We start from the raw sequence: 19,687 nt of genomic DNA, 5'->3' as shown, positions 1-19,687 counted from the left end.
TAAAGAGCCAGTTTACCTCATTATCTGCATACTTTAAAGACGTTCAGGTGTGACGTTGAAATCGCTCACATTTTATTTGTATCTCATTGTCAGACTGTTACCATGGTTACAGCTGGACGGGGACACTCTTTTTCTGTCTCAGGCTGCTGACATAAAGGTGTACCATATCCACAAAGACTCGGGGAGACTCCAGCGTAGTCCGTTTGAAGTCTACTCGGGCCACAAGGGTGACGTCTGTCGCTTCGTTCTCACAGATTCTCTCCTGATCAGCGGTGGAAGGTAGCTGAAGGAAAACTGTTGGTTGTTCTAATCTGAAGGAAACGTGAAGTTTGGAGGTCTGTAGAGATTGACACGTCTGCACACCTCAGCATCCGATACAGCCTTAATGCTTAGCCTTATTTTGGCGTATTTGATCCTGATTTCCTTACACGGGGTCTATATAAGCTTTAAACAGTGTCTCAGAAGGGTCCACATTCAAAACGCACTCTGCAACTCCTTTATGGGCAATAATCTAGACCCAAAAACACGAGTACATCCAGCTCGGATTCAAAAGGTTTTACAGTTGCTAAATTTGAATACATGTGAAATGTGATGTGATGAGTGAGCAAAGAGAGCTTGAGACCGTGGCTCAGACTTACTGTCACGCTTCCATACATCTGGCTGGTTGAACGAAGCGCTGGTTTACACTGATGTAAAGACATTTACTGTGCTCCTGTCAGCATAAGAGAGGTCAAGACTTGTGATTTGTGGGTTCCAGCCGATCAAACAACTTCAGAGCTTCTGTTTATGTGAGTACAGATTTACTTTGGACGGCTGAAATGTAAAGAAAGTCTAATGCTCTTCTTTATCGGTGTCAGTGACGGGAAGATCGTCGTCCACAGCAGGAGAAGTGATGTGCCAGTGGAGTTCTCAGGTCATAACCAGGAGGTGAACTGTGTGGATGCTAAAGACGGACTCATCATCAGCGGCTCCAGAGACCGGACAGCCCGGGTCAGAACGACTCTACGCTTCGGGTTCATTATGTGATGCACAGTAGCAGAGTGTTTACAGTCCTACTTCTAAGATGCTGTGTAAAATGTCATATCAATGATTTGCAAATCACTTTTGAACTGTGAGCCAATCACAAGTCAAACAGTCCCTTCACTATTCAGCCAAATCACCGGGGGTGGCACAGCAGCAGTCGTGGGTTCTGATCCAGTCTGAGGCCTTTCTGTGTACAGCTTGCATGTTCTCCCTGTGCCTGCATTGGCTTGCTAGGTTAACTAGTGCAGTGCAGATGTGAGATTGAATGGTTGTTATTTGTATTAGCCCTGCAGTAGACTGGCAGCATGTCCAGGATGTGCCTCACGTCTTCACAGCTCCTGAGCTGCATCAGAGGAATAGAAATGGACGATGGACAGACTGGCAGACGGCCTTAGGCCAGCTGAAAAGCACCGAGTCTGTTTTTATTTTTAAGCATCAAGTTGTGATGCTTTCCTGACGTTATATAGCTTAGATAAATACCTGCTTCTTTGCAGTTTCTTAAACGGCGGAGCTCTTTGCACAACTTCCTGAAACTCAGGAACCTGCCCAATCATACACCGAGCTGGTTACAGTTAGCTCCATACATATTTGGACACTGACACAAGTCTTTTATCTGTTTACTGAAACATATTTGGTTATATATAGTTGTATAATGGACAGCAGCTGCAGTAAAGACCTGGCAGAGCATTAAACAGGAGCAAACCAGCACCTGGTGACTTCACGCTGTCAGTCCAGCAAAGGGATTTATACCGAGTATTAGAGACGAACATTTCATCTTCACGTATTTAATTTGTCCAATTATTTATGAGCTGCTGACATGAAGGGACGGTGTTAAACATGCTTTAGTTCATCACATTTTTATGTAATCTTTTTGTTCAACCCACTGAGTCAAAGCTGAAACTCTGCACTTCAGCTACATCTGAGGTTTTATTTAAAATTCATTGTGATGATGTACAGGACGAAATGAGGAAAAAGTTGTCCAAATATTTAAGGACATAACTGTAGTTTTTACACATAACAGTGAAATCACTGGCAAGCATGTTCAAACACAGAGGATACAGCTGGATGGAAATCTGCAAAAAAGCTTTTTAATATAGTTGAATTCAACAGGAAAGCTTTCATATGCTGTATATTCAAAATGAAATACTTGTAATCTTTGTTTTAATCTGGATGATTGTGGTGCACAGCTCATGAAATTGTGGATGTAGTAGAATAATCATTGATAAGCATTACAGAAGAACTTCACCAGATTTATGTCCCATTATAAAGTAACACGCTCCCTGTTTGCGTACCGAACACATGAAGGTAGACAAAAGTTAATTCTCTGACTTTTCTGATATCCGTCCTGTCCTTGCTGTGTCCCCGCCCCCACTGCTCACATGAAACACAGAGCATCCTGACCTGTACACAGAGGCTGTCCGCTCCATGTTTATAAGACTGAAGTTAACGAAACATTTACTCATATTTTAACTAAACAAATGCTACATTTCACTCTATATCTAAATCATCATGTGTTCAGTTATTGGTATTACAATAATAATGTCATGTAATTTAATTTGTCATGTAATACATAGATGATCTAATAAGGTTTTTTTCTTTAGATTTGGAGTTTGACTTCCACCGCTCCCAGAGATACAATTCCCATGTGTGACAGAGTGTGGTCCGTGGCTATTAATCCCACACTGAGGTAAGCATCACCCACTCACTTGTGTTTTCTCTTATCGTTATTTAAAGCACTTTTTCATAGTAGCTGCTGGACGTGCTGGCACCTCACCAGGACCTGGGGGCTGTTGCAGCTCTAAGAACCCAGTTTTTCAGCCCTTGTTAAAGAGGAGCAGCTTTCCTGCATCGTTTATGCATAAAAGTGACGTTAATAAGTTGAATGTGTGAATGCAGCATTGGCAACTAATTTTAACTCTTTGTTGCCATTGTTCAGTCATAATTTTTACAAGAGCACATAACTGGAACACTGACCCACAGTGGTGCTAAAAGAAAGACATGAAAGAAAGAAACTAATGATAAGTAAACAGTGAGGAACCATGAGTCATGCAGGTGTCAGTGCCATGTTATACCTACATGTGGCGCAGGAACATCATCACGGTTCAGTGGTTTTAGTTTCATTCCAGCCATGTGCAGTGGCTCAGTAGCACGGTGCTACACAGCGAATAACAGGAATCACCAGACTAAAAACCTTTGACTGCAGCTCATCTTAATTTTGTTGTAGGAAATCTGGGCGATACAAAAAGGATTCCACGAAAAAAGGTTAAATGTGTTAAATAAAAGCTAATAAAGTAAAATAAATACCAATAAAAAAGGATAAGTGTGAACAAATATGGATGTTAACAGCAGCATTAACACTGTGGCCCGGCTTGTTTCTTCTTTTGTTACATTCAATGCAAACTAATTTCTGTCATGCCTACATTTGCATCATTTTTAGGTATATTTCATTTAAACCTAGTTTGTAATAAAGCAGCTGGCAGATTTCTGCTGATTTTCAGACGTTGGCTGGTCACAGACTGTGCGTGAAACAGCAGAAGCAGATTCTTTGTGGCGGCGCTTTAGAAGTGCCTTTGATTTCTCAACCATGTTTTGGCTCAGAAACCTAATAACACAGACTTACACACACTCACAGCTCTGCTGACTGCACAGACAGATGCAGACGTTTGTAACAGTATCCACTTCATCACCTGCTGGTCTGAGAGGCAGGTGATTGTCCGTCCACAGAGACGCTTCATCTGCCGGACATGGTTTATAAGGCGTGCCACTTGTTCTTTGTCCTCAAAGTTTTAAGTTTCCTCAATTTTTTTAAAGACACGCTGTAAACCACGTCAGGAAATGCCCAGAATTTGTCATGTCTGTGGTCGGTGCAGAAATGCACTTTTGTGCCCCTTAAACTGAATTATCTGTTTTTCATAGATTCAGCTAAAGAAACCAAATGTTGTTTTGCTATTAACATCTGTGTACAAACACAGTTTAAAATAGGTTCTTTAGTTGTAGACACAGCACTGGTTCATATATGGAATAATTCAATTACAGCTTACAGAAGGAAAAAATGTCCTCTGACCGTTTTTCTCTGGAAATGCTCCGATGCAAGAACCGAACTGAGAATGTGTGAAAAAGCAGTGAAAGGAAAAGTGAGACAGACCTTCAGAGTAGACTATTTCTCAAGAACATTTCCCATTTATTTGACTGTAGCTGAGGCCATAGTTAATAAAAGACTATGAAAATGATCACTGAAACCATGAACTCATCAGGAAAGTGTCTCCCAGGGTGGGCAGCATGATGGTGTACTGGTCAGCTTTGTCGTGTAGTCTCCATTATCTCCCAGTACCTATTCATGCAGGTTTTCAAGCTTCCTTCCATAGTAAAGTAAGTAATTGATGAGGTGCTTAAAGTGTATAGAATAATAATGTATCAATAAATGTGGCTTGTAGTCCAAAAAACTGTCTACAGCTGTCAGAACTGTGGACATGGCTTCTACATTCAACACAGACGCTCTCACACTCCCGACACCAACGTCGTCATCGGTTTTGAATACATTTATTCTTTTAAAGTAAATGTATGTGTGCTGTATGCATTTTGTTGTCGACACCAACCAAAATACTGTTTTTGGTAATTAACATTTGAAATGATGAAGGCACTTGAAAAGTAACACAAAATGATCCGCCTTCCCAGAAAAACACACAAACTTTTCAGAAGTACTTTTTTCCTCCCAGGCTTCTAGACTTCTGATTGGCCAACATTTCTACATGGCTAGGATTTGGCATGTTCTTAGGCAACATACTGAATGCCAAACTGGATCCTAATCTTATTGCTTGCTTTGAAATCAGTGACGCCGTATCGTGTGTGATGGAAAGATTCACTTCTCTACGCAAATACAGCTGTCACTGGATTACTTCATGTCCTGAAGCGGGTGATCTCCACATCCATGTAGATGCTAAGAATGACAGCCTCAACATGGCATTTAATCTGTTATTAGACTCAATTGGCTTCTGTCAAGATGTAAAAGAACCCACCCACCACTTTAATCACACTCTAGATCTTGTTTTAACATATGGCATAGAAACTGAACATTTAACAGTGTTTCCTGAAAACCCTCTGCTGTCTGATCATTTCCTAATAACATTTACATTTACAATAATTGATTACACAGCAGAGGAGAGTAGACTTTATCACAGTAGATGTCTTTCTGAAAGCGCTGTAACTAAGTTTAAGAATATAATCCACCCACTGTTATCATCTTCAATGCCCTGTACCAACACAGAGCAGAGCAGCTATCTGAACGCTGCCCCAACAGAGGTCGATCATCTTGTTAATAATTTTCCTGCTTCGTCAGAAGTACTTGACTGCCTGGTATAACTCTCAAACGTGCACCTTAAAGCAGATAACTCGTAAGCTGGAGAGGAAATGATCTTTCACAAATTTAGAAGATCATCATTTAGCCTGTATATGTATTTTAATTTATTTATTTTCTACCATTTTTAAATCCAGAAATGGTTATGTAGCCAAATCTCAGTATATGTGCAGTTTCTGAAATGCTCGTCTGGGACCATCAACCATTCTGTGCTCAGAGTCACTCTCCCATTCTGATACGCACTGATAAACAACTTCTATTGTAGCTCTCTCTCTCACTGCTGTATGTGTGTATGGGGCTAGGCAGTGGCATTTCAGTTAGTTAGTAGGTGAATAGATGACCAGGTATTTCCTGCAGTAACTGGTCTCAACCAAAGTGATGCTGATTAATATGACATGTTTTGTTTTTGTTTACATTTTTATTAGCCCTGCACATAAAAATAGATATATAAAGAATCCATGTTACCTCTTTGTAATGATCAAAATTCTGATTAATGACTTTAAATGAATTACAGTCAACAGAACCTGAGCTGAACTTGAGCTGAAATAGCAGGTAAACACTGGTGTTAATGCAGTTCTTTCTGTTTAGGTGCACAGCTGTGATTAATGTGAATACACTTATTTCTACTAATGTTTCATTGAAGTCACTTCACACAGTCAGTTAAATGTATTTAAATTAATTTCAGCACAGCATAAGTTAATAAACTGAAAATGTTTCATTTTACAGTTTTGGATCAGAATTGTTTGTTATTATAAAACATTTTTTAAATTTAAAGTAGTTTTAACATTTAACAAGCATTATGACCACTCCTGCATGACACGCTTTCACTCCTGCTCCAGCTCCAGTACAGGCATGGATCCTACAAAACATCTAAAGGTTGTCATCAGTATTTGGCACCAAGAACGGGTTATTTTGGTTGTATAAATTACCCCTAACCCTTCATAGATCAGACAGAGATACTTGTAAAATAATGAATTATTTGGATGATCTCTAAGTGCTCATTGGCCCTGACACTTACACATTTGTGTGCGTGTGCAGTCTTGCTATGTCTATATAAAGAAAAAAAGAGTAACTTTAAAATTCCCACCAAGAAGCAGAGAGCCAGAAATGTCTTTACACTAAATCTTTACGGCCATGTGGTGGGGTTTGGCATGGAGGGTATGCCACACTGATCACTAATGTAGAGAAGAGGGGGTTGGCAGAACCTAATGAAGAAAGCAGCTACCCTGAAGAGAAGTGAGAACAGGCGGGTGGGGGGGTTTGAGTTGTTTTGTGTAGGATTCCTCAAGCACAACTACAAAGATGTTGCAGAGACCAAAAGCGCCTTTGAACGTTTCAAAAAGAGGAACATGATTGTTGGGTAAACCATCTCTTCAACACTTCTCACCACCACCAGGGAAGGAGGACCTTTGACCTCCAGTAAGTACAGGGTTAAGCCACAGCAGCCACCTAGCCATCCTGAACTGGCCCTCTCTAACTACTGCCCACCACTGCCACCCAACCTCAGACACTCCAATTTCACTCCCACTGCTCTGCCTTACTCAACTACAAGAAAAAGCTCGAAATTCAAGTCTTTCTCTTTGGTCTCTTCTGAGCCGTTCCTGTGGCTCAGGAGTCAAGAATTCAATTAGTTAAAAAAAGAGAAGAAAAGATCGAAGCTGCAACAATACAGCGATAAGGGGGCAGAATGTGCGTTCCCACACACTAAATACAGAGCGCTTTTTCTGGGGCCCACAGAGCCAGAGAACCTACACCGCAGGAGGCGAGAATAATCACAGCTCGTTCCAAACCCCCTCATTACAGACGCGCATGCACACACACACACATGCACGCACCTTGCATTCCTGACGCACACAGATAGTTTCATTCAGACACATATTACAAGCAGACATTCCACCTAAGAGCGACACACCTTGCAGATCCCCCACACTTACCATGGATAAACATACACTCTGAGAAACAAACACACAAGCATTCCCATCAAAAACACACTTGGCACGTGAAAGCCTGCTGCACTCGTACAGGTGTTCTCCTGTCTTGAGTTTACAGCAAGTAGTGTTTTAGAGCTACACTTAAACTGGCAACTTTGTAAACAGTTTCCAAGCAATTGATACTTAATAATTACTAGAGCGATGCATAATTGAAATAGGTAGACAGAGTATATCTGTAACTGCAAACAGTGTGTTGATGGTTATTAAGGATCGTTGTTTTGTCTATAGATTTTTCTTTTGTGGAAGTCCAGTGGTTAGCACTGTTGTCTCAAAGCAAGAAGGATTTTGGAAAAACACTATATAAATGGCAGTCCATGTCTGTTTCCATCAGGAGGGGCATATTTTGGGTGAATATATGCACTATAGTATCAATCAAACTTTCATTTTTATAGCAACATTCATGCAGATTATCAAACTTTTTGACAGATGACTGACAAGCTGATAACGAGGAAATAAAAATTGAAATGGCCTATAAGAAGAATAAAAGTTGATCAAATACAATTAATAAAAATTAGAAAATACATTCAGTAATATCCATATCTCAATCATTTTCTTCCCTTTATCTGGGGTTCGGTCGCGGGAGAAGCAGCCTAAGTAAGAACGCCCAGCCACTTCTTCTAGCTTATCTGGTTCTACTATGAGCACCTGTCGGATTGCTCAACTCCTCACCCTATATCTAAGGGAGAGGCCTGCCACCCTTTGGAGAAAGCTAATTTCTGCCACTTGTATCCACAATCTTATAATTTCAGTCACTATCCAGAGCTTGTGACCATAGGTAACAGGAAGGGACTGGTAAAGCAAGAGCATCATTGCAGGTGTGGTCCCAATCCATCTGCTCCCTTCACCCCTCACTCACATGAACAAGACCCTGAGAGTCTTAAACTACTCCCCTGGGGGGCAGTAACCTGTCCCTGACCCAGAGTAGGCAGTTCACTCTTTTCTTGGCTTAGGACCATGACTTGGAGGTGACTTGAAGGTGCTCTTCACATTCCACTGCAACCCTCTAATAAAACCAACAGAAACACATCGTCTACAAAAAGCCTTCCACCACCTGAGTAGAGCTAGAAATTTTGTCCATAAAAACTATGAGCCGCATCGGTGATAAGGGGCACCCCTGAGTCCAGCATTTACCGAAAAGAGTCCGAAATATCGCCACCAATCATGCTCCTGTAACGGTTGTACAGGGATTGAATGGCTGGTAGGAATGGGTCAGACATCCTATACTCCCAAAGCAATTCCCCACAGGATAGTCTGAGGAACGCAGTTGAATGCTTTCTTCAAAAACAACCACATGTAGACTGGTTGGGTAAACTCCCATGCACCCTCAAATATCATTGTAAGGATAAAGAACTGGGGCACAAAAACCACAACCACATTGTTGCTCTTGCTTCCAAGGTTCGACTAACTGTCCTCTCCAGTACCCTTCAATAGGCCTTACCCGGGAGGCTTAGGAGTGTAATCCCCCTGTAGTCAAAACACATCCTCTGGGCCTCCCTCTGGGACCGCCACCACAGTGTGCCAGTCTAGAGGTTCCGCCCTAGATCTCCATGTGGTGTTGTAGAGGCGTGTCAACCATTATAGCCCTATAAAATCCAGGACCTTTAGGAACTCGGAGTGAACATCCACCCTAGGGTTCCGGCCACCAAGGAGTTGTTTAATTGCCTCACTGACCTCTCCCCTTGTGATGGGAGAGTCATCCCCTCGTTCCCAGACTCTGCTTCCTCTCCAGAAGATGTGTCAGTAGGATTAAGCAGGTCCACCCCCACTATCCAACATCTGAGTAGAGTACTACCTCGTCCCCAAGTCGCCTGACAATTTGCCAGAATCACTTTGAGGCATACTGAAAGTCTTTTTCCATTGCCTCACCAAACTCCTTCCACAACTGAGTTTTTGCTTCAGCTACCACCTGAGCTGCATTCCACTTGGCCTGCTGCTATTCTTCAGCTGCTTTTAAAGTCCCATAGGCTAACCAGGACTTCAGCCTCATGGCACCTTTCACCTGTCCACTACCTTTCTCGAGGACTACCACCGTATCAGGCACCAACCACACTGTAGCCATAGCTCCTTGCTGCAGCCTTAGAAATGGAGGTGCGGAACATGGTCCATTAGAACTTAATGTCCCCAGTCTCCCTCCAAATGCTGTCAAAGTTCTGCCAGAGATGGGAGTTGAACATCTCATGGATCAGGGCCTCTGTCAGGCATTCCCAGCACACCCTCCCAATACATTTAGATGTGCCAGGTCGTCCAGCATCCTCCTCCACCACCTGATCCAACCTACCATGAGGTAGTGATCAGTTGATAGCTGGGCTTCTCTTTTTAACCGAGTGTTTAGAACATATGATCACAGATCCATTGATATGTTTTCAAAATCGACCACTGACCTATGACCTAGGGTGTCCTGGTGCCATTTGCACATCTTTATGTTAAAAAGTGGTGTTTGTTATAGACAAACTGTTATTTGCACAGAAGTCCAATAGCAGAACTGCACTCTCTGTCACTTGATGCATTGCTCATGTGAATTGAAGTCTCCCAATAGGACAATGGAGTCATCAGATGGAGGACCCTGAAGCACCCCATCCAGTGACTCTCAAAAGGCAGTCATATTGTCAGGACCCATTCCCCGAAGACGCAGGGAAACAACCCTTTGTCCAGTGGCAAAGCCTCCACATGTACAGGTAGCAAACCAAGGGATACAAGAATACCCACCCCTCTTCACTGCCTCTTATTGAGGACAGCTCCAAACTGGAAGAAAGTCCAGCCCCTCTTCAGGAGACTGGTTCCAGAGCCCGACCTGTGTATTGAGGTGAGCCCAACTATATCTAGTCGGGATCTGTCAACATTACACACAAGCTCGGGCTCCTTCCACACCAGAGAGGTGAAATTCCATGTCCCAGTAGTCAGCCTCAATAGCCTGGGATTGGACCGACATGGCCCCCATGCTTGACTGCTGCTTGATGCACAATGTACCCGACCTCTACAGCTCCTCCTGCGGGTGGTGGGCCTACAGGAGGGAAGGACAATGTAGCATCTTTGCACCCAGCTAGGTACCTATGGTACTTTGTAATGTTTGACTTTTTGGATTACATGATATTTGCGTTATGGTCTGGCAGTTACTTGTTATATATGCAAAATGATCTTAAGTGTACAATCTCTCATCTTGTTACAGAGTAATTTAAGCAGAGTTCAGTTATGTTTAAACATTGCAACATCTTGATTTGTTTGTTTTTTAGATATTCGGTTGTAGATTTGCTGCTGTGCTTGGGATCATTGTCCTGTTGCATCACCCAGTTTTGGCCATGATTTAGTTGTTAGACAGGTGGGCTCACATTTGTCTCTAGAATTATTTGGTATACCCAGGAGTTTATGGTTTACTCAATAATTACAAGGTGCCCAGGTCCTGTGGCCTTCGTCAGCCGTCCACCAGCGGTTGATAGTTGGTATGAGGGGTTTGAAGCTAAATATAGTGCTGTGTATTATGGCCAATCCCACTTTGGGATTGTCTGTCCACAGTTTTGTTGTTTGTTATCATTAGGGTTTTTTTTTTTTAATTCAACATCATTATTATTATTATTACATTTGCAGCTTTGAAAATCTAAGAATCCTAGAGATCAGATATGATAGGCAGGCAGGATACCTGATGGATAACTGCCCAGCCTGACGTTGGGCAAATACAAAGAGACATTTGCTCTCACATTGACACCTGGGCAGTTTAGATTCACATTTAACCCAACCTTGATGAAGCCGGAGTATCCGGAGAGAAGCCACGCAACCACGGGGAGAACATGCAAACACAGAGTCTTTGTGTCTTGGTGTGAGGCAACAGTGCTAACCACCACACTACCAAGCTGCCCGTTTGTGTTATTATTATTCTTAGTTTGGCAGCTTTGAAAATCTAAGAATCGTAGAGATCATAAAGCTATGATAATTAGTTCATTTTTGTTTTTAATCATATTTTCTTACACAACAATCTGCAAGTCAGTTATCCAGAATGTCGAGATATTTTAGCATGTGGTAGTTAGAAGTACAGATCTCTGTAATTTCTTTGGTGGTTCAACAAGTCTGTGTTAGATATAATAATAATGAGAAATATAATAACCTCAGATCACCGAAATGAAAGACAAAGTGATATAATATTCCTTGTTATGTTTAAGAAAATCTATCACAATGATCTTTTCTCCTAATCCTATTTGCTGTTGCAAATTTGTTGCCAACGCAGTTTGTATACAGCAGAGTTCTTCCACGCTGATGTCCAGTGTGGGACATCGCGTTAGGTCCTGGTCTATTCCACCCGGCTGAGCAGCCCCAGCTGAGGAATGTCCTGCTGACCCCACAGACATGAGACACAAACAGAAGCCAAAAGGGCCACAGGGGGTGGTGATGGGACAACAGGGTCCAGGCATGCGCGTGTGTGTGTCCCCATGCATAAGAGTGTCTATTTGTGAGAGAAAAAAGTGCATGCTTGTAGGCAGGCAAATGTTTGTCCATGCATGTCGTTGTGTAAAGGGGTAGGGGGCGAGGGAGAGAACCCTGGGAGTGAAAGAAAGAGAGGGAGTGTGCATAGGGGGTTTGGGGGTCAGCACTTGCACCCTTTGAGCATTGTTTCCCTCCCTGGCAATATAAAAGCATCATAACCCTTTGAGCCCAGACATATTTAGAAACCACATAAAAGCACTTTTTACAAACTAGATACACGTCGGTCACAAAGCCCGGGGTCAAGCGCAACAAATTAACAGCCCTATTTCTGACAGGGGGTGGGGGTGAGAGCTGGAAGCTTGGTGACAGGCTGGAGCTGAAATGCTGGAGCCCAGCTTCCCAGGGTGGTGAAGAGGGCTGCTTTCTTGCATTCATGTGTAATTGGTCTGAGAGGCTGAGTGAATGCTGACTTACTTTTGTTTCTATTATAATCCTCTTTATAGAAGACTTGCCTACCGTAACTCGAACAAAAGTCAAGACGGCTACTATGAAAGGCAAGAATCTTATTTGTCGCTTATTTGTTTCACACATTGAAACCCCCGTCGCGATTTTTAGCATCTTAGAGAAGCCTTTATCAAATGCTGATGCATCTCCAAAAAGGTAGGTCATCATGAAAACCTTATGTAATTCAGAAAGTTCAAATGCAATTAGTTTTCATTATTTAAGCATTTTCATACTCTTTCATATTACCACCCACTCTTCCTTCAGGTTTTCCTTTAAAATCTCACATTTGCTTCTTTCTTCCACCTTGATGAGATTCCCAGCTCTAGATGCACACCCCCCCCCCCCCCCCCCCCCCCTGCATAATACAGCCACACACAGTGTTCTTTGGGTTGTACACTCCCTCCTTTCTCTCCATATGTAAGCAGCATCTCTGTGGCGCACACGTTCTAGTTTCTACCAAAGGTCCAGTGTCCATAATCTTTCTCCAGGTTGTCCTTAACATCCTTCTGTCTGTCTTCCACAGAAGAGGAGTTCCTGTTGAACTCTTGTGCAGGGTTCTAGTGATTGTCCTCATTGAGACTACAGACCAGGTTCAGTCCTTCACTCGTGTCCTGGCAGTCATTCTCTCACTTGTTGTTTTTCCATAGTCTTTAAAATCTTTTGCTTTCTCTACCTCTGCCAGGCTTGTTCTGTGCTGTTTGGCTCACTTTACATTTCTAGATGAGACGCCTCACTCCAGACACTTGGAAATGCTCTAAACAAATTTCTTTCATTTTTGGCATGGGCTGTGCTCTGGCTCAATTAAAAGCTCAGTTTTTCAGGGGCCAATAATATCCTCCCTGGTCATTTTTGTTTTTTCTGAAATAGTTCTGTTATCGTGTCCAAATAAAAATAATTTGTTAATTCTAAAGAAAACTAGTACCGTAATTGTCGGGCTATAAGCCGCTACTTTTTGCACAAGCTTTGAACCCTGCGGCTTTTAGTCAGGTGCGGCTTTTCTATGGATTGTCCGTGATTTTTGTGATATCGTAAGACGATTTGTTTTTTGTTCCGCTGTTGTACGGCACTACGTTGCCTGGCGGAAGGATCGGGGTTCAAGATTGGTATGTTGGTCACATGTCCGTCCGCCAGGCAACATAGTGCCGTACAAGTAGCGCGAAAAACAAACTTCAAAGTAGCGGTACGCGTTCAGCGGGAGGCGTGGATGACGAGCGGCGATAAACTTGCGAAAAGCAAGTTATGCTCAACTCCACCGGTGGATTCTGACAGCGTGGAAAAGTGCGAAAACATCCACGATCACCAACGGATTTGAAGGGCTGGACTGCTGCATGATGGAGAGGAGGACACCGCCACGGCCCTTCAGAGGGTGTTCGACTCTGACACTGACAACGAGGATTTGTTTGGTTTTGAAAGTGACAACGAAGGAGAGAAGCTGAGAGTGGATGACGAAGCCATCCTGAGCCTGTTCGTATCCGACACTGGAGAAGAGGACTTTGGTGGTTTTAGTGCGCAGGAAGATGGTGGTGAATGACTGACTTTTCTTCTTGTTAAAGCCGTGTCACTGCACCTGAGCCTAAAAGGTAGTCCGAATCTATTTTTCTGGTGTGCTGTAGGTTATTGTTATGTACTACATTAGTTACTCGTTTATGAAGCACAGCACATGTGCAAATATGTACCCATAACTTGTTTTTCAAAATATTAATAAAAGGGGTGTGTCTCCAAACAGCCATCTCTTTCCTGACAATTCCCTTTGTGCATATTCTCTTACATATGATAAGTCAACATTGAAACACCTGCGGCTTTTAGTCAGGTGCGGCTAATGTATGTACAAAACAGGATTTTCCCCTGATTTTAGCTTGTGCGGCTAATATTCAGGTGCGCTTTGTAGTCCGGGAAATACGGTATGTGTAGAAAATAAACATCATAACAATAATGGGATGGCTAATCATTTTGTCTTCAACGATATTTACATACTGGCCTTCCTCTTAACTACACCCGCTCTAGAATTCAGGTCAATCAGGGCTTGCTAATCAACCACAGTCAACACACTGTTTTGGAGTAGTTTTGGCACTGTGGGCAGAAATACATTATAAATAATCACAGACTGCAGAAACTTGACACTAAACTTAAAACACTATGAATTCTGTGGACATCTATCATGGCAGCAGTCTCCTCCATGATTGTGATTGCATGTAATGAACTGGATAGAGACTTTTTCCCTCATTTGCCCACATTTGTAAGGAAAATGCATTTGTGGGTTGAGCAGCAGATGCGTATGTGAAAAACACCCATGTCAAATGTTCTGCCAGCCAGTCCACGTAGTAGGGGATGTCAGACACAAGCTCCGAAGACAACATCTCAAGAAGATGGTTTAAACACACCCTATCATCACTCATCATTTTTCCAATAAAGTTCGTTCCAACCGTGTGAACTGGATAGATGTGACTCTGATCAGCTGTTTGGGCTGCGTTTTATGGGCTCGGTCTTTGAAAATGTGATAAAAAATGAAGCTACCTCTTGGTGCTTTCACAAAATTGGGACAGTAGAAAACTACTATGTGAACTCCATGAATTTAAGGTTTTCCTACATGATATTCAGCTTGTGTTGTTCCTGTTGAAAGCAGCAGAGGACATGCTCTCACAGTTACCCCAAGATAAAAAAAGGCCGATGTTGTGACGTCGGAGTTCACATGAATGCAGCTCGTGCGCTGCACATGGAAAGCAACCTTCTTGCTGTGAGGCAACAGTGCTAACCACCGCGTCACCGTGCTGCCTCAGATTATGTCATCAAGTACAAATTACTTCTGCACATTTTTAAGTATTAACACCAGTTTTAGTAACATACATGCATAAATTAAACAGCAAAGGTGACATACTAAGATTAGCAGCAGAAAACCTGAGCAAGACTGTCATCATCACCGCTATGGCTGCTAATTTATTTGGACAGTGGAAATGGTGAGAAGCATCAGTAGTTTTAAGCACAGTGCCAAATGAGACTTGTACAGCAGCGTTTCACTGACCTGATTAATCATCAGAGATCAACAGAGCGCCACATATTCGTGGCAGAAATACACACACACACATATATTGTTGCACAATCCGAGTGTGTTTACATTTCGATTTTGCGTTTTATATAAGAACGTTAGCAGTGCAATGAAATACAAGTACTGCTCCCCCTGGTGGTTACATTTTACATTACCACTGGTTTTTCTAAATGCCGCTTAGCGGTGTTACCACTCGTGGTTGCATCATCCACGTCGCAGGTGGGGGATATCCTTACGGTCGACCGTCGGTCACGATTCCATCAGGGATCAATCATGATCCTGTCACTGATGAGACCATTTTAAGTGTCTGTGTCTGGTGCTGCCTGTGTTTTTGTATCAGTGTGTATGAATGTGTGTTTGGAGAGATGAAAAATTGTTGTTTCTTTTTGACCTGCTGATATGACTGGTTCCCACTGAACACACATGGGCCTTCAGATGATACAGCCAGCTGTTGAGGTTGGCCAGGGTGTTGCTAATGAGAGGTGATGTGATGGGGAGCCACTGACTGAGCAGAAGAGAAGGAGTCTGGTCAGAGATGTGGCTGCGTGTTTGTTTGCATGTGTTTAGGTAAAATTAGGCACGATAGAGGCTTTGACCTTAACAGCTATAATATCAGTCCATTGTTCTGACTCCAGATCAGATCTGGTTGGTGATTCAGTTGGCTTAGGAAGCAGAAGAAATAAGAAGGAGTCATTCTTTGTGTAGGTGGTGTCCCCCTCCTCTCCTCTTGCTGTGATACAGCCAAGTCAGGGGTGAGTAATGTGAGTAATGGAGAGTAATAGGGTCCAGATAGCAAGTGTGACTATAACCCTATTGTATCCTGTGTCAGGAAGGTCAGAGGTCACCCACTGTGCCTACTGGTCCCAGACCCATCTGGGTCATAAATGAGTTTACCCAACACTAATTACTGGGAACCTGCCAAAGGTCTGTGCTATGTGACGGGGCTGACAGCTGCCCGCATTACTGAGCGTGTGTTTTCCTGCAAACATGCACGTTCTTCGTTGCTCCAGTTCAAAGTACATACACGCCAACAGCATGGCTCAGTCGCAGCTCTGCTTGGTACGCTTTGCACCGCTGCAAGGCCTTTGTAAGGCCAAGTCCTGTTAGGTTTGGCAGCACAGCCTCCAGGATGATAAATGCTCAGTCAAGCCAGTGCATGTGATTCCACCACAGTGCCATTACTGTTCACAAGCAGCTTGTTTGTCTGTGGAGCTAAAAGTATATGCTGATTCAACTTGAGCTGTGTCAAGCAGAGGAGAGGGGAAGAAGGTCAGACAGAGCATGTGGCCCTTTCAACATAAGAGAGTCTGGTCCTGAGGAGGAACATGTAGGCTGGAGTACAGCTGCATCCTCGACATCTCACACAACCTTGTAGGTTTTGTTCTACAAATGTTTGTCAAGATTATGGACTTGACTCTTTATAGAAATACGGCATGAACAATATGCCATATAAAAAAAAATGTAATAAAGAACAAGATGATGGTTATGGTGCTGGTTGGGTTCCAGTCCCGCTTTGTGTCTTTCTGTTCCCGCCTCAGTTTTCTCTTGTTTCCCCTCAATTCTTTAATACAGGTGTGGGCAACTCCAGGCCTCGAGGGCGCCTGTCCTGCAGGCTTTAGATGTGTCCTTGATCCAACACAGCTGATGAACTAATCGTGCGATTCAGGTGTGCTGACCCAGGGTGAGATCTAAAACCTGCAGGACAGCGGCCCTCGAGGCCTGGAGTTGGACACCCCTGATCTAATACATTCAATCTAGAAATATCTTCTATTAAAAGCTAGTTTGAGATAAAGTTCTCCCCATGTACCGTGCTACCTCATCACTTGCTCAAAATCTTGCTTTGAAGTTTTAGTTGGTTCTGCTTTTATGTAATTTGATGACACTGAAGTTCAAAGTTAGCAGTGAGCTTCCTATCTTACCACAGATTAAAAACTAGGACATTAATAATCTTGGGAATTTACTCTGAATTATAACAAACAATGCCATGCAGTGAGTTTCATCAGTAATACACAAAAAGAGAGCAGATTCAACTTCTGTCAGCTTGGAACAGAAATCTGAACTCTGATGCTGGAAGGAGACTTTTTATTTCTACGTAGGCTGCAAATTCACAAATGCACAGACTTAGCCAGCGTTAGCATGACTCCGTGGAGCCAGAATCTGTCTAATCTCGTACCTGTAAGCTGTGCCTGAATGGGAGGTTGAAAGCATGACAAGTGTAACTGACAAGTCTGTGGAAATGATGCAGTGTGATGTTTTCCAAATAACATCTCCACCTACTGCAGTACAGACTTGAGTCCTCATTATTTTGACCTAAGCATCTGTCAGTAGCTACCTCTGCATGTAAAAGGCGGGTCCTCCCCCTGTCTGTCAACCCTGTAGGAGGGCACTAAGCTCTGAGTCTCCACATCCAGTTCAGCCCTCCTAGTCAGCCTTCTCCCACAGTGCTCCTCCCCTCACCTTTTCCTCTCCCTAACCTCCCCACATGCGTGACATTCACTGTGCATACCGAGGCTGCTAATTCCAACCTGCCTCTTGAGTCAAAGGCTCGAGCGGTCTTTTCTTGTCTTTTATTCTGCTGGGAAACAACATGTGCTGAATGTAAGACCAGAAGAGAATCTGGTTATTTGTGATAATGAACATTTTCCTACCAGACTCCCCATTTCTCTCCATTCTGGTCAGACAAACCCTGCATGTGCTGTCTACACGTACTGTATGCATGCAGCTGTGCTACGCTGGCCCCAGAGACAAACATTCTTATTCAAAATGAACCTTTTATGTGATGAGAGAACATTTTTATAACAATTGCTAAATGAGGTCAAGAAATCAAGTGCAAAGTGGGCCTCGATGAATCCTCTAAGGTGCTGCCGCTGGTGCTCTGTACAGACAGCAGTCTCGAACCTGCGCTCACAGTTTTGTTCCTTTAGCAGTGCAAAACTGTCTTTTTCAGAAACACTTTCTATGCTGTGCACTCACATGTGCTCCCACAGAGAAAGGAGACTATAGACAGTCTTCTGACTCTGAGACAGCAGAGCTAGCACAAACTGTCAAACTGTATTAAATCACTTTTAATTTCACTCAAAGTAAACACTTCAAATGTTTTTAAAAGGGAGTTTTTGTGTATCTTTTGCTACTTTGCAATATGTTCTGGGTGTTCTGGGATAATCTCTTTATGCACTTTTAGAGCATCTTGAGCCCAGCAGCTAAATCCTGCCGGCTCCTCATACTTGTCCCTTTCTGATTCGTGCTGGATCCACTGTTTCAAACTGTGTCTGTTCATCTGGATGTTCAGATGAAGCCACAGGGAAGCAAATCTAAAAAAGAATAATGATTTGAAATAATAAGATTTCCAGATCTCAGCATCATTTATAAAATGTCTTCTGTGCATTTTGGAAAGTACGCTGGTTAAACAGGAAACGTTGGAATGACCGCTTCCTTTTACATATGTGGACATAAGGGTCATTTTCATCCACTGCAATTGTTTTTAATATATTTTTCCATATAGGACAATAAGCCAGCTGATAAAAATGAAAAGTAAAAATTAAATCAATCATTTTGGGTAGATTCCTACCTTGTTTTCTTGTGTCAGTACATGTTTGTTCACCTTGTTTAAGGACATGTTCTGCCTCTCTGTGTGCAGCTCCTTCGTCACAGGCACTGCATGCTGCGAGAACTTCTCCCCTCTCTGCATCTGGGATGTTGAACGGTGAGTCAGGAAGCTCCTCGCTATAACAACGTTGTGTTGAGCAACATATCGTTAAAGTATTGTTAGTCACACAACACATGCTTCCATACACCCTGCTTTGTTTTTTGTCATGTAAATGTTTCAATAATTATTAGCTCAGCTAGAAACTTTTTGATAATGAGCAGCGGCAGCTTTGGCTGTAATCCACATGACAGAAGTGCAACGCGATGAGCTGTGTACGGTGTTTCTGTACAACACAATATACAACACGCACAAGTTCAGTCTTCTAAATCGTCATGTGTTCCTGTGAAAGGTTACACAGTCCTGAAACGAGAACAATGAGCATGTTTTATGTTATTGTGAGACTCGAAGCAAAGATTCAGCATGTGTGATGAGCTGGAATCAAAACTCCTCAACAGTCTTAATTCACCGGATCTCTGCCTATTTCGACTTTTGTTGATTTTCCATCTTACTAACAAATCTGCATCAGCTTGAAAACTCCATGGAGCAAGTCTTTGTCAGTCCAAAGTGAGGACCTGAAGCTCCTGTCATTGAGCCAGTGAGAACAGACTGACGGCGCACGACGACCGGAGGCTGTTGTTGTGCTGTTGGGTTTTTCTCCCGGCTGAACAGGAAACACTACCCTGACATGAAATGAATTTGATTATTTAAAGAGA

At 42.8% G+C, this 19,687-nt stretch overlaps 1 protein-coding gene across 1 annotated transcript in view; it reads left to right on the top strand.

Moving 5' to 3' along the window:
* fbxw4 (F-box and WD repeat domain containing 4) overlaps positions 1–19,687 on the top strand; it is a 42,480-nt gene that overhangs the window by 3,411 nt on the left and 19,382 nt on the right. Inside the window, exons 3-6 of the mRNA XM_086260062.1 lie at positions 94–279; positions 858–990; positions 2,625–2,710; positions 18,966–19,031. Coding sequence (XP_086116188.1) covers positions 94–279; positions 858–990; positions 2,625–2,710; positions 18,966–19,031 — 471 coding nt within the window. The remainder of the gene's footprint in view (positions 1–93; positions 280–857; positions 991–2,624; positions 2,711–18,965; positions 19,032–19,687) is intronic.

This window comes from Aulonocara sp. 'chitande type north' Nkhata Bay, linkage group LG13 (assembly GCF_057382095.1).
Source record: "Aulonocara sp. 'chitande type north' Nkhata Bay isolate Kocher_YH1m ecotype deep benthic linkage group LG13, A_spYH_male_GT1.1, whole genome shotgun sequence".
NCBI lineage: Eukaryota > Metazoa > Chordata > Actinopteri > Cichliformes > Cichlidae > Aulonocara > Aulonocara sp. 'chitande type north' Nkhata Bay.
The sequence above is the reverse complement of the archived record's forward strand: the minus strand, read 5'-3'. Positions and strand labels throughout refer to the sequence as shown.